The 13692-nt window shown below is 31.9% G+C and overlaps 5 protein-coding genes across 7 annotated transcripts; 3 read left to right on the plus strand and 2 right to left on the minus strand.

Moving 5' to 3' along the window:
• Window positions 1-1816: 1816 nt before the first annotated feature.
• LOC122537569 (smoothelin-like protein 2) lies at window positions 1817-2763 on the plus strand. Its single transcript, XM_043670826.1, has 3 exons — window positions 1817-1963; window positions 2126-2277; window positions 2640-2763. Exons 1-3 carry the CDS (start codon window positions 1817-1819, stop codon window positions 2761-2763), a joined length of 423 nt encoding a protein of 140 aa, XP_043526761.1.
• Window positions 2764-3081: 318 nt separating this feature from the next.
• LOC122537566 (geminin) lies at window positions 3082-5088 on the minus strand. 2 transcript variants are annotated; one of them, XM_043670822.1, is made up of 5 exons: window positions 4833-5088; window positions 4235-4308; window positions 4036-4163; window positions 3780-3952; window positions 3082-3703 (listed from the first exon to the last, which is right to left on the minus strand). In XM_043670822.1, exons 1-5 carry the CDS (start codon window positions 4884-4886, stop codon window positions 3647-3649), a joined length of 486 nt encoding a protein of 161 aa, XP_043526757.1. In that variant the 5' UTR covers window positions 4887-5088; the 3' UTR covers window positions 3082-3646. The 2 variants fall into 2 exon arrangements, with proteins under 2 accessions (XP_043526757.1, XP_043526756.1); XM_043670821.1 differs by having other exon boundaries at window positions 4235-4341; window positions 4833-5086.
• LOC122537567 (protein mago nashi homolog) lies at window positions 3996-12450 on the plus strand. 2 transcript variants are annotated; one of them, XM_043670824.1, is made up of 2 exons: window positions 3996-4007; window positions 11863-12450. In XM_043670824.1, the coding sequence occupies exon 2, from the start codon at window positions 11892-11894 to the stop codon at window positions 12330-12332; it is 441 nt and encodes a 146-aa protein (XP_043526759.1). In that variant the 5' UTR covers window positions 3996-4007; window positions 11863-11891; the 3' UTR covers window positions 12333-12450. The 2 variants fall into 2 exon arrangements, with proteins under 2 accessions (XP_043526759.1, XP_043526758.1); XM_043670823.1 differs by lacking the exon at window positions 3996-4007 and adding an exon at window positions 11582-11795.
• Window positions 5762-8477, plus strand: LOC122537568 (transcription elongation factor SPT4). Its single transcript, XM_043670825.1, has 4 exons — window positions 5762-6143; window positions 6233-6339; window positions 6451-6506; window positions 7181-8477. The coding sequence occupies exons 1-4, from the start codon at window positions 6075-6077 to the stop codon at window positions 7297-7299; spliced, it is 351 nt and encodes a 116-aa protein (XP_043526760.1). The 5' UTR covers window positions 5762-6074; the 3' UTR covers window positions 7300-8477.
• LOC122537564 (synergin gamma-like) lies at window positions 8096-11357 on the minus strand. Its single transcript, XM_043670817.1, has 6 exons — window positions 9682-11357; window positions 9208-9571; window positions 8958-9121; window positions 8722-8863; window positions 8488-8630; window positions 8096-8385 (listed from the first exon to the last, which is right to left on the minus strand). Exons 1-6 carry the CDS (start codon window positions 10822-10824, stop codon window positions 8164-8166), a joined length of 2178 nt encoding a protein of 725 aa, XP_043526752.1. The 5' UTR covers window positions 10825-11357; the 3' UTR covers window positions 8096-8163.
• Window positions 12451-13692: the final 1242 nt, after the last annotated feature.

The raw sequence follows: 13692 nt of genomic DNA on the forward strand, positions 1-13692 counted from the left end.
TATATATCATTTGCAAATTATAAATATATTAATATTTAATTAGATTATTCGAATAGATATTTAGAATAAAATTTTCAAGTAGAAAAGGAGCGTCTCCCGATTTCTTCGATTGGAAAATTCCAATAGAACGATTCTTCGATTAACGGAATAGCAATTCGTCCTCTATCGAACTATCAAAAATAGCGCACCTCGTACGTGTGCATTTATTTGGAGATTGTAAATACAGAAAGAGAGAGAGAATCGGGAGATGCGCCAGCCAAGTTTCCAAGTCTTTATTCGCGGAATTAATGAGGAATCGCTATCTGACGATTTAGATTCTCACATTTTTACGTCGAGAAATTACTGCTATAACGTTATTATACGGCCACTTTCTTCTGTGTTCAAAATACAAAAAAGTGCGTTTGCGTGAACGTGTGTAAAAATCTACGTTTCGAAGTACATCGAATTTTTGTAAATTTTCGACGAACAGAATTCGAAATTTTGTTTTAAGATGCAAAAAATTATTACTTGAAAAGATAAACTTACGCGTGTCGCACACTTTATTCACATGTACATTTTATCCTATTCGTCAGAAACAGGAGGGAAGCAAATTTTTAAAAAATTTAACTTTCCCGTAAAAAGTAGAAAGAATGTGCGATCATTGTGTCTCTTTCTTGCATACGAAATAACTTGTACATTATAAAAAAGAAAAGGGTGAGAAATTCGGTGTGCCACGAAACGAAGCTCGGCCGCTATTTGCATTTTATTTAAAAGTCTCACTGCTAACGATCCTCACACGAACACAGAGAGTACACAATCTAGGCTAGAGATCTCTTAGTTCTTTTAGATCCAGCTCCACTGTGTTTCTTGTTGTTGGAGCGATTTCGTCATCGCCTCGTTGCGACTCGAATCACGAAAATCGGAAACAAATGGTGGTTTTGTAACGTTTCACGTGTTGTTACAACACGTTGTGATCTATTAAAAAAGTTAAATCATTGAAGCAATTGAAGAAAGAACAATCAAAGCACATCCTCTGATCGAGGAACAGCGACGAGGTTGAGAAACGAAAGTTTTCACCGTTTTTATTTTCTTAATAATTTAATTTTTAAATTGGTTTCTTTTTCTCTTTTTGAATTTTGCCAGATCCTAATAATAATTCTCACATACGCAGCGATTTTCATTGACATATAATTTTTTTCTTTTAATTAGATAGATGATAGACAAATTAACATACGGTGAGATGACCGAATGCATTTCAAGGAATCCTGACGTTTTATGATTGTTATATATATATATATATATATATATATATATATATATATATGTATATGTATATGTATAATTGATGGTAATATAAACTTAGTTTAGACCGTTCTATTGGTTTTTCAGCTCGCAAGAAGCCGCTGTCACCGTTTGCCAAGTTTCGTGAACTCGACAGACAAAATAGCGCCGCCTCGTCACCCAGGTAATTGAAAACCGTTTACGAGCCTTGTTTATTTGTGTTAATTGGTATTTTTGCTTTTACCATCGGTGAGAGAATCGATATTATTAGACGATTGCTTTTTCCTACTCAATACCGAAGAAAATCTTTCTAATCTTTGGATTGCAATGTAAAAATATATCAAAGTTCTCTTCCTTGTAATAATATTGACGTTTAGTATCAAACATTATTTATAACTCGTAATATATACTCTCCTAGTGAAAAATCCGGAGTCTACTGCCATTGAATAAAATTGAAGTTGAAAGCGATCGTTCAAATGCAACATCGTCTAATCGACTCGATCCATCTTATATTTATAATGCATCTTATATTTCCATTTCTTCGAAAGCTTAACTGATGGCTCTTCCTCCTATATTTAGTCCCGTAAAGTCACCGGCAACAGAGTTTCGATTCAAGTTTACCGAGCCAGCGGTGCGGGACAACGCGGTACAAATAAAAGAGCGGCTACTGGCATGGTGCCGTTCCAAGACCAAAGAGTACGAGGTAAATCCGCCTTGTAAATGGAACCGTAACACGCGAGCGTGTAGCATGTTATTTACAGAAGGCGCGCGAGCGCTGGTAATTGCGCGTCAATAGCCAGCCGAAAATTACGCTGTTTGCAAAATTAGTCATTGATTGTTGCATTGGCTGCGTTTTCTGTTGCAGAACGTGCAACTGGATAATTTTTCGACAAGCTGGAACAACGGTCTGGCGTTCTGCGCTTTGCTTCATCACTTTAGACCGGACGCTTTCGATTATTATTCGCTACGGCCGGAGAATCGCAGAATGAACTTTGAGTTGGCGTTTAAAAAAGCCGAGTAAGCTTTCATTATTATTTTCCAAATTGCTTTTAATTGCATCATCCCGCAGTCACTTTTCTGGTTCTTCTCTTTTGTATGACTTTCACATAAATTATTGTAGTTTTATGTAGCTTTGTCCTCCTAGAAATAATTTTCAAATAAATAGATATTTGATATACTATATAACTTTTATAAAATTTCTTGCAAATAAATGGCATTTTACTTTACTTTGCTATATCTTGAACTTCAATCTTTATAATAATCTTCCTGGCAAATCCTTTAAATGTACTTTGATATATCTTTAAACTTTAACCTTCATAATCTCCCTGACAAATCCTTTAGACATTATAAAATGTTGAAGAGCAAATGGTAATTTGCAGTGAACTCGCCGGAATTGCACCGTTACTTGATGTCGAGGATATGGTGATGATGCGCCGACCAGATTGGAAGTGCGTCTTCACTTACGTACAGTCCATCTATCGCCGTTTCAAAGACGAGGATTAAGAACTGGTTTCAACGCTTCTTAACGGCGTTCCGCAGTACAAAACCCGATGTTTAACCGCCTCATACGATTTGCGGATCGCAAGTCGGTCTGTTGTTCGAATAGGTCATCAAGGAAACAGCACGAGATGAGAAAAGGATGTGAAAAAAAAACAACAATCTCGGGGCGAAATCCTCGGGCAGAGAACAATGAAGAAATAGAAAAAGTTCGCTTTTGCACATCTGGCATTCAGCAACGCGTTTAGCAACATTTTAACGCACGACTTTCCTGGCAGCCTTTCAGTGGATATATATAATTATTTTCACTAGAAAACGATGTAGCAAAGAAAATGGCTTCCTCGAACATGTAGTGCTGTGATTGATGTGTGAATAAAACACTCGTCAGTCATTTTACTAAAAAAAAAAAGTAAACTAATGTGTTATTAGCATTGATTTATATCGATGGAATTCAAGATCTTTTACGCCAAAGATTTGTAAAATAAATATGTGATGCTAGCAATTTGTTCGATTAATATCGTTATTTCTTGCTAACGACAGAAAGTAACAGAAAGAAAAATTCAACGGATATTAGAAAATCGATTTATTAATTATAATCAGATATATACTTATATTATATTAAGTTTCTATGAGGTAAATACATCTGTAGTCGCAGCCATAGTTTAGCTGGTTTAATAAATGACGAATTAATATAAATGCAAGTAACCGCATTGAAATGGATTAAAAATATAAAGAAACTCTTCCATTTTGTGCTTATCAAACCTTCAGTCAAACTTTTTTTTACAATATTCAGTACGATATTCATTATTGACGAGCGCATATGTTGTGTCCAAAAACACTGTATTTGAATCGTAAGGCATTAGTTGATGTTGGATCACAAAACGTTAAATTAAAGGGTATCTTCAAGAGAATTATTTATATCATTCCTGTCTTCTCCAAGCATTTCCTGCAAAACAACATTAGATTAAATACGCTTAAAATTTTCAAAAATTCTCAAAAAATAGAAGATTACTTGTAAATACCTGTAAAACTTCAACTAGTGTTCTTGATTCATCTAACATTTCCTTATATATACGATTTTCTTCTTCTAACTTTTCTACGCGCTCGGTCAATTCTTTATTATCTTCTAATGCATCCTGAAGTGCTATCCGCCGCCTTTCAGCCAAAACTTCCCAATAATTTTCACTGGGCCCAGCTGTTGTAAGTACAAAACAAATATTTCCAAAATTAATAATCACATATATAAGATTGTAGTTCGCATTTTTAACAAAAGCGTACCTTCGGACGTTAAGTCTTCAACTTCGATCTTTATCTTGCCTCCCCTTGAAGTTTGAACTGCTTTATCTTTCAAAACAACTTTCTTACGTTTTGCTTTCTCATCATTCTTGGGTTTTTCAACTACCTCACTAAAAAATAAAATTCAATTAAAGTATAAAACAATAGTATGAAGTATGAAATGTGTAGTTGTAAAACTTACTTCTTAACTGTTTCTTTGGCAGACCTCAGCATTCTGCCTCCACCAACTAAATTTTCTTTGTCAGTGGCTGCTGGCTGCAAAACGTGCAAAGACTTTCTGACCTTATCCTGTTTTGATGAAAAAACATATGACATATGACGAAGCCTCTACATGCAATTATGCTTAATCAGTTGCTTAAATCATGTGCCAAATCAAAAATATAAAGTGAAGAATAAACTAGATAAGTAAATCCAAAATGAAAATAATAAGAGAAGATACTATGAATGAAAGAAAAATATGTGAAATGAAATAAATTATCAGTACAATTTATTTATCTTCATCCCACTTGTTTTTAATTATTTCAATTGATTATCCGCTAGAATTAAATAAATGAAGTATTAATTGCGACTTGAGATATTAACTCAAAATTTAAAACGACGGTTAATTAATAGTCAAACTTTGTAAATGAATAAGAAACGGAAAACGTAAATGAATGGAATGATAGCTTAGCATATTAAAATATTCATATTGTTATGAATCAAATCAACATGATGAAATTGAAGTATAATTGATAATTCATTTAGCAAAGATCATTAAAAAATTCGTTAACACTACTAACCTCAACAGCACCAGTTTTGGCGGCAGAAAGCTTTGTGCCACCTCCAGGTTTCATGATAGCAGCCGTTAGAAATGTGAGTCAGTTAATAATTTAGAACAAACACCACAATTAAATACGTGTCCAAAATCGTATGATTTCGGATTATAACGTTTTTAGACAAGTATTTCTTTATATACAAATCAGATAGAAGTCACCTTCACCTTGCGCGCACAAAATGCTCCAATACGGAATGTAGTATTTTTCCCGCGTTCAGTGTAATATTTATTGGTCTTTAAAATGTTACTTTTGCAACGCAATGACAATAGGATAAAGGATAGTTTCTATGACAGTTGACAGAAGACAAATATTTCTTTAAGGAAATTATAAGTAATATATACATCAAGTTTTATTATGAATATTAAATATATTTATGATCGCAAATAATTAAATAGACTGAATAGTATTTATTAAAATTTAGTCTGGAATTTTTTCGAAGCGCACAACCGAATAACGCTCTCGCCAGAAGTGACAACTGACTAACTTCAAGTCAATTGTCTTACGTAAAGGCATTATCGTTAAGCTGACACTATTCTACAGTCAAAATACAAACTATAAATCAAAGATGAAACAAAAATAAATAAATAGATAACATAACCAAAAAATTACTTTGTACACTTAATTGTTTTCTAAAAGAACACGGAAAACTTGATTTAATTTTCAGTATTGACTTTGTTAAGATCAAAATTTTGACGCAAAAGAATAGAAAAATATATCAAAAAATTTAAATTCATAAACATAAAATTCATTTTAATTTATTTTCATTTTAGAGATATTAATTATCATAGCTTAAATTAATAATTCATGTAGCTTCTCATTTTGTCCAATGACGGCCATCTTTAACATGTCTGAAGTTGGCTGTGTAAAGAAAGTCGTAGTAAGGAGTACGGTGCTGTGCTGTTAGTCGAGTTGTAGTTCGGTGACGTTATTCGTTCATTCCTTGGTTTTATTTAAGGTTATACTTGTAAAAGTAACCTTTTGTTTTTGCCATATTTTGACTCATTATCAGTGACTAAAGTGTACCTCTAACAATAAGTGATTGTGAGCCGCAAATTATTACTACTACATATATATACATACTGTAGTAGTAAAGTGTTCAGTGCTCGTAGAAGATCACATATTTATTTACATTATATTAACATTATCGTCATTCAACAAATATACTTTGTTGAATTGAACAAAAATTATAGAAAAAGAATATAAGAGATGTCAATGGAAACTGTACCTAAAGATTTACGTGGATTAAGGGCATGTTTAGTTTGTTCCTTAATTAAGGTATGCTTTCTTGTATTTCTTATCACTATTTTTACATTATTTTAAAATTATGTATTTTTATATTATTACAAAATTCAACTTTATTACAGACATTTGATCAATTTGAATTCGATGGTTGCGACAATTGCGACGAGTTTTTACGTATGAAAAATAATAAAGATAATGTTTTTGATTGTACAAGCTCCAATTTCGATGGGTAAGTCATTTAAATAAAAATGTAACATTTTTCTTTATGTATTCTAATATAATTATTTCATTATCAAGTTATGATATCAAATTACTAAAATTGATATTATTCTTTTTCTAGCATGATTGCTGCAATGAGCCCTGAGGACAGTTGGGTTTGCAAATGGCAAAGAATAAGTAAGTAATAAAATGTATCTATGCACAAGTTAAGATTAAGCAAGACAAATATCGTTATTTTATTCTTGTACACTTTTACAAAATTATAACAGTTACATTATCTCGTAAATCATATTATAATATAAACTGTCATTCTTTACTCTACATTATTTTGACATCTTAAGTGTTATTAATATTCTTTTGAATTTTTAATGTATTAACTTTCTTTTTTTTCTCTTTTCAATAATTGTTTTTGGCAGTGCAAATAACAATAATCTAAATCATATTTTATATCATATATGTAAATGTATTGAAAGGCAGGGCTTTGTACAAGTTTTTTAAGCCAATATTTCAATACAAAAGATGCAACTAATATAAAACAGTACAATATATATATCTATATATTGCAATTTAATAAGTTTTTTTGTATCTGAGATTCTTAATATTAAATATTATCATACATTTATACAGTATTTTTACTAATAATATTATAGTATGTATAATTTTTAAGGAACATGCTTATGTGCGTACATAAAATTCTATTTTAATTTGATGTATATTTTGCATTAATTTTTTACATGTCATCTTTATAATTTTTTGTTTAACTTAAAAACGAAGTAAACGGATAAAATCTCTTGTTAATTATAAATATCCATTATAAAATAACTGAGATTCGATATTTTTTCTTCTTTCAGATCGATTTTGCAAGGGTGTGTACGCAATATCAGTATCAGGACGTTTACCAGCAGGTGTTATAAGAGAGATGAAAAGCAGAGGAATAGTGTATAGACCGCGTGATACAAGTCAACGATAATTTCAAGACTTGGGAGATCATTACTACATTGTCATTACAATATTGTTTAACACGTTGACGCCGGTGTGTACCACAAAATATGTAGTTTGTTAAATTCGTTTAGTAAATAAAATAAATTGCCATATAATTGAAAATTAGAGTTGGAAGAATTTAAAGAATGTGTTCATTAAAATAAAGTAGGATTTAGCCGCCCGATGGCGAGAAACATGAATTGCAGTGCCGGCGTTAACGTATTAATAGAATAATATTCTTAATTATTTATTTCATATTTGCGCTAAGAATTTTATAAGATCTTCAGGAAAATATTATAATTAATTTGATTGATATGAACTTTTGTTCAGGTTCCAAGAATTTTTTTTCTGTCAACCTTTTTTTTAGTTAAGGTTAATTATAGTTAAGGTTTATAGTTAAGGTTTTTGTAAAATTTGCTCACACGATTTTTTTTTACTTGTTTCTCCTAATTCCAAAAGATTATGATATATTAATATTCCCTCTAAATCTTTCAATATCTGTACAGATTTTTAAACGGACTAGTTAGTAAGATCTTGAATATATTTAAATTTGAGGAATATATACAACTTGTGTGTGGAATCCATTTTCTCTTATCATAGATATAGTCCACATATCTTTTTTTAAATCATATTCATATTATTTGATAAGTTTTTAAAAATGTTAATGTTTGATTTTCTAATTATTATAGTTAAATATAAAGTTAATTTGCTCTGATTTTCTACAAATTCTCGTGTAATAAGTTAATATGTGTACATTAAAAATTTATGAATTTTTTGTTCTTCTCTTTCTAATGTGTGTACATTAAAAATTTACGAATTTTTTAATTTTTTTTCTTTCTAATGTAGATTAATATCAAATGTGATTGTTACCTGTACATATATTAGAATGAGAATAAATTGGATGTCGCATCACAGGCAAGTTACTGTTTACACAATTAAGCCATAAATTAGCACAAGTAACGTGATAATTATTTTCATTATACATTGCTCTGCCACTAGTAATAACTGTTAAACAAAGCGAACAACAAATAGCTTCACCTTGATGTAAAGGCCAAGCTGGTAATTCTGTAACGATCTGAAATGTATTATAAAGAAATTTATATACGTTTGTAAACTGAAGAGTGTAAATAATGTATAACATTTAATAATAATATTATAAAATGTCAATATTTCTTACTGGTATGTTTGCATAAAACGGTTCCATCTCTGCCCAAATTCGATCAATATCCATTAATAATTCATCAAAACCTATTATATTGATATCCATTTCTTTGTACGAAAAATTAACCCGTCTGCAAACAGCTGCGACTTCCGCTAAGTCTGATTTAAAAAGCAAATAGATGATAATGACTGTTATGTATTTTGAAACATTACAAGAAAGTAATTCGTTAATTTTTGCAACATTACTCACTGCATAGAAAATTGTATCCTTGTGCTGAATTTAAAACTTCGTGCAATACAAGTTCTGAATTAATATTTGTAAATATATTTGCAGCTACTTGTAATAATAATACACAGCTCTCCATGTATTGCTTCCATTCCCAATATTCTGACTGTAAAGCCAAGTAAATTATAAATTCTTTTTAATATTCTCTATGTATTTTTTATTGAATTATACGTAATAAAAAGAAGAAAAATTATAATAACCTGATGTGTAGTATCCATTATTTGCTCATCTTCTGTAGTGGAAGGTAAGAAAGACTTAAGATCTAAACTAGGCACAGATCCTGATCGAGTTAATGCATTTGATGCACCATTCATGAATTCTATACTATTAATTGATATGGCATCTTCCTTCTGAAGAGCTTTCCCTTAAAATAAAATATTATGATACTGCTGCTAATATATTTAAGAAAAAATTTGAAGTAGAGTAGAGATAATATGCAACATTGATTACCTATTTCTAAGGAACGTTCTTCTACATTATCTTCAAGCTTAAGATTGTCAAATGATTCAGAAATATCTGGCATGAGGTTAAAATCTCCTGTGTTTGCATTATTATTATTAGATTTAAACTCAAAATCTGTAAAAATATCAGCAAAACTATCGGTATCTAAAGCATTTGTGGCAGGAGTATTAATAGCAGGTTGCTCTGCAGACACAAACTCTCCAAATTCGTCAGTTGATTGATTGCTGTAACTTGCATTTACATCTGGTTCAATTGACACAGCTGTTTCTTGAACCAATGCACGCAAGGCACTATATTTATCTTCAACAAGTTGGAGATTCATAAGATCCTGTTCCAATGTTGCTGATGAAGCCTAATTATAAATTTAATATTAATAAATGTATATAAACATTTTAAAAAATTTGTCTAGCCACTACTTATAATATGATTATATAATTATATAATTTAAAAGAATTAAATTACCTTATCCATCCACTCTAATTTATTCAACACATCTTTGTCATTAGTTACATTTACAATTTCTGTATTTGTATAATCTTTCACATTCTCACTATGGTCCTTGGGCGGATCATTATTTCTTATCACTGTATCCTTAAGAATTACTGTTTTAGATTGATTTTTTATTGTACACTTAGGAAATAATTCTGACAAACAATCTAGCGTTGACTGATCTTTACTCTGAGTTATAGTTAATGGTATAGAAGTAATATGAGTTTGAGTAGTGCCATGAGCAGATTTAGCATTTATATTATTCTTCTTAGATTTCTCCATTGGTTTTTTAACACCTAGATTATGATTTGCAAGTCTGCTTCCAATAGCCGAACCCTGTTTTATATCCCAATTTGGAATATTGGGAATGTTGGAAATTGGAGCGCTTTGAAACTCAGAAAAATCATCACACAAATCTGCTGGTGGATGTTTAGAATCTAATTGTGGATCGGAAGTTTGATTTATATCTTTCAGCTCGTTATTGGTATCCCATATTCCAGTAGAAGAGGCATAAGACTTATTATCAAAACATGTAATTTTTCCAGGTACATTATTTATCATTTGCGCGTTTAAGTCTGAAGATATGATCCCTTGCTGATGTAATTTCAGCCTTCCCTTTCCAGTTTCCAAGGGATACCTTCCATCAGATCCGATAAATCCAATTTCTGTGTTCTCTTGAAGATTTTGAAACTTAGCTGCTGAATTTAACTGAGTTACAGGCTGTAGGTTCATTAAGCAGTCAATATTTAAGTACGGTGTGGGTGGAAATGGAAGTAAATGTAATATGTCCAAGCTATTGAACGTGTAAGAAGCTTGTGCAGCAGCAACAAGAGCAAGAACAATGTACAGCTCTTGTTCAGTGAGTTGACCCGCATACTTTTGATTAGCCAAGTTCCATATGTGTCCGAGAACCTCCGTAGGCAACTGGCTAGTGAGCAATAAAGGAAAGACCTTGTTAGTGTCAACCAGCAGCTCTGTCTGCATTCCATTTGTCCTGACTTTGTCTTCTCTCACTGCTTCCCATACCATCTTGTAGATTGGTGGTAATGTGGTGGAACTGGTCCACAACCAAGTTGGCAATTGATTCAGTCTTTTATCCATGTGATTTTTGTTCATTATTGATAAACTGATCGTCCGGGCTTTCGCTATGACGAGCCTAAATTACGTGAACTCGTCGAGCAATATAATTTCATCCTTCAGCTTACTACCCTGGTACATACATCAAAGTTGACGCTGTAAACATTTCACTTGATTCACACGATTTACTCGAGATATTTCCGCGTGTCACTTGCGTTACATCTTTCGCGGATCGTTCTCATCGCGAAAGATGTGCGAAGAGCAGCGTGACTTCTCAATTATCCGATAGGATCGAAGCTATCAGTTCAAGAGAGAACAGGGAGAATTGCGTGGCAAACGAGTTAACAGTTCAGATGTCACCGGATGACCACTGGACGACGTCCTGCTGCGAAGATAGATCCGCGACAAGTGCGATGGGTTTATTCAAATTTCGATGATTTCGACTTAAGATGATTCACACTGGCGATGCACGCAACGATCTTAATTTTGAATATTATATCTGTTGAACATAGAGACATATAATAGCATATTTTGAAATATTTTTCGCAAAAGTAATATATGATTTATTAATATTTCGCTGATTTAGTCGATAGCATCTGTAGGCCTTTCAAGTTTCTGTCGAATTTCAACCTGATAAATTTATTGTTAAACTAAGGAGTCCAGAATGAATTTAAGAACTGACAAATATAATGTATCATTTAATTGTCGATAGAATAATAATTAAATTTAAATGTAAGTTATAATGGATATGAAAATAGGATCATCTCGTTTTATGCGTAACATAGTTATATATAAACCGCCTTAAGGTTCCATTATGGACGATGTTTAGCGCGTCTTTGCTTGGTTAGCGCTTTGTGTTTGTACTACTGAACAAGTAATTTGCTTCAACGTATAGCATATTTGCTATAAATTTATTAATTAAAATCGTCGCAAAGCTACGCCGATTCTACATCTCCATAATAGAAACGAATAATATCAATTAATTGTAGTATAAGGAAGAGAATCTTAAGGTACGTGAAATAACCTCTAACCGATATACGGTTTTCGACTATAAGCAAAATGAATTTCTCATTTTAGATTCAACATTGAAAGATCATTGCTGCAGGATGTCGACGGATTTTTATATACGATATTATGTAGGGCATAAGGGAAAATTCGGTCACGAATTTCTGGAATTTGAATTCAGGCCAGATGGTAAATTGCGATACGCGAATAATTCAAATTATAAGAATGACACGATGATTCGGAAAGAGGCATATGTACATCAGTGTGTAATGGAGGAGCTGAAGAGGATCATTCAAGATTCCGAAATTATGCAAGAAGATGATTCTTTGTGGCCACAACCAGACCGCGTTGGACGTCAAGAATTAGAGATTGTAATTGGCGATGAACATATCTCTTTTACAACATCAAAGACTGGTTCTTTATTGGACGTAAATCAGTCACGAGACCCAGAAGGGCTGAGATGTTTCTATTACCTTGTACAAGACTTGAAGTGCTTGGTATTCTCCCTCATCGGACTACATTTCAAGATAAAGCCTATATAAATATAATTTATTGTTACAAATTTAAGTAACTTTAATTGTTTCAGAAATAAGGATATATATAATATTTTTTAATTAATTTTGCGTAATTCGTTATAATATTAAAATTTTTCAAATAAAAGTTGATACTTTTGTATTGAAATAAAAAACAATAACAAGCAAAAGAAAACGATTTGAATTATAATTTGTCACAGTTTTATTATACTGTCATAATTCTATTATTACTTATTTGTTCATAAATGAAAAAACCTGGAATATAACATATGTTGTATTACAATAAATGAAACAATAAGAAAACAAGCAATGTGAATCATAATACTATTGTCCATGAATGTAAAAAAACCTAGAATGTAACGTACATTATATTATAGTAAATGAAATAAAACAATCCATTTGAATCATAACATTGATTAAGCATGCATTGTCTGCATCACACCTAGGATAGGAACTGATTTATATTATTGTCTTTGTCGCATGTTGCCTCCTTGTCTACCGCGCGCATAAATCTGTCCTTGTCGCACACTGTCGTTTTCCTTGTCTATCGCGCGTATATGTCTGTCCTTGTCGCACACTGCTGCTCTCCTTGTCTAATGAAGCTAGACAAGGAAAGCAACAGTGTGCGAGAAGGACAACCTTCGATCTATTGAAAAAAAAATTCAACTTTTTATACACACGTGCTTCTAGGACAAAACACACATAAAAAGAAAGTGGAAAACCTAATTTTAAGGAGGCATATAAAAAAGTTCACAAATAATTCCTCTTAATTAGGTTTTTTTTCGTAATTAGTGCGAATTGTCACAAAGTGGGCATGGTAGCGCCATTTAGCGATAACTAAGTGGTACTAATTATTTATAAAAATACTCATTTCTGCATTTTACGGATAGAATGGAGTATGGAAAGGAAGCTAAAGGTCTAATTAGGGTAATCCAATCACAATTCAATTCGATAAATTAGGTTTTTTCGCAAATGAAAATTTCTCTGTTTTACGGGGTTTTAAAAAACATTAGCGCCGCGTTGTGGCAGATCGGTGGAACTAAACGCTCTATAACTATATAAGGAGAATCATTAATTTTACTTTTTCAGGCTACTAATTTGCACTCCACGAGCACATAATTCAAAAATAATGCTATCAGTTACGTTCGCAAATAAATCTGAATCTAATATTCACTATAGTTTGCGCGAATTTGTGCACTCACCACTGGCACTATTACTAACGCGAACGAAATTGAAACATTCTTTATACATGTAAACTATACTTAAACAAAAGATAGAATGCACGCTTAGGGTCTCTAAAATCGAAGACGCAACCATAACAGTTCACAAATGATTTCTCTTAATTAATTTCTTCTCGTAATTTGTGGAA

Source organism: Frieseomelitta varia, unplaced genomic scaffold, assembly GCF_011392965.1.
Source record: "Frieseomelitta varia isolate USP_RPSP 00005682 unplaced genomic scaffold, Fvar_1.2 scaffold_914, whole genome shotgun sequence".
Lineage (NCBI taxonomy): Eukaryota > Metazoa > Arthropoda > Insecta > Hymenoptera > Apidae > Frieseomelitta > Frieseomelitta varia.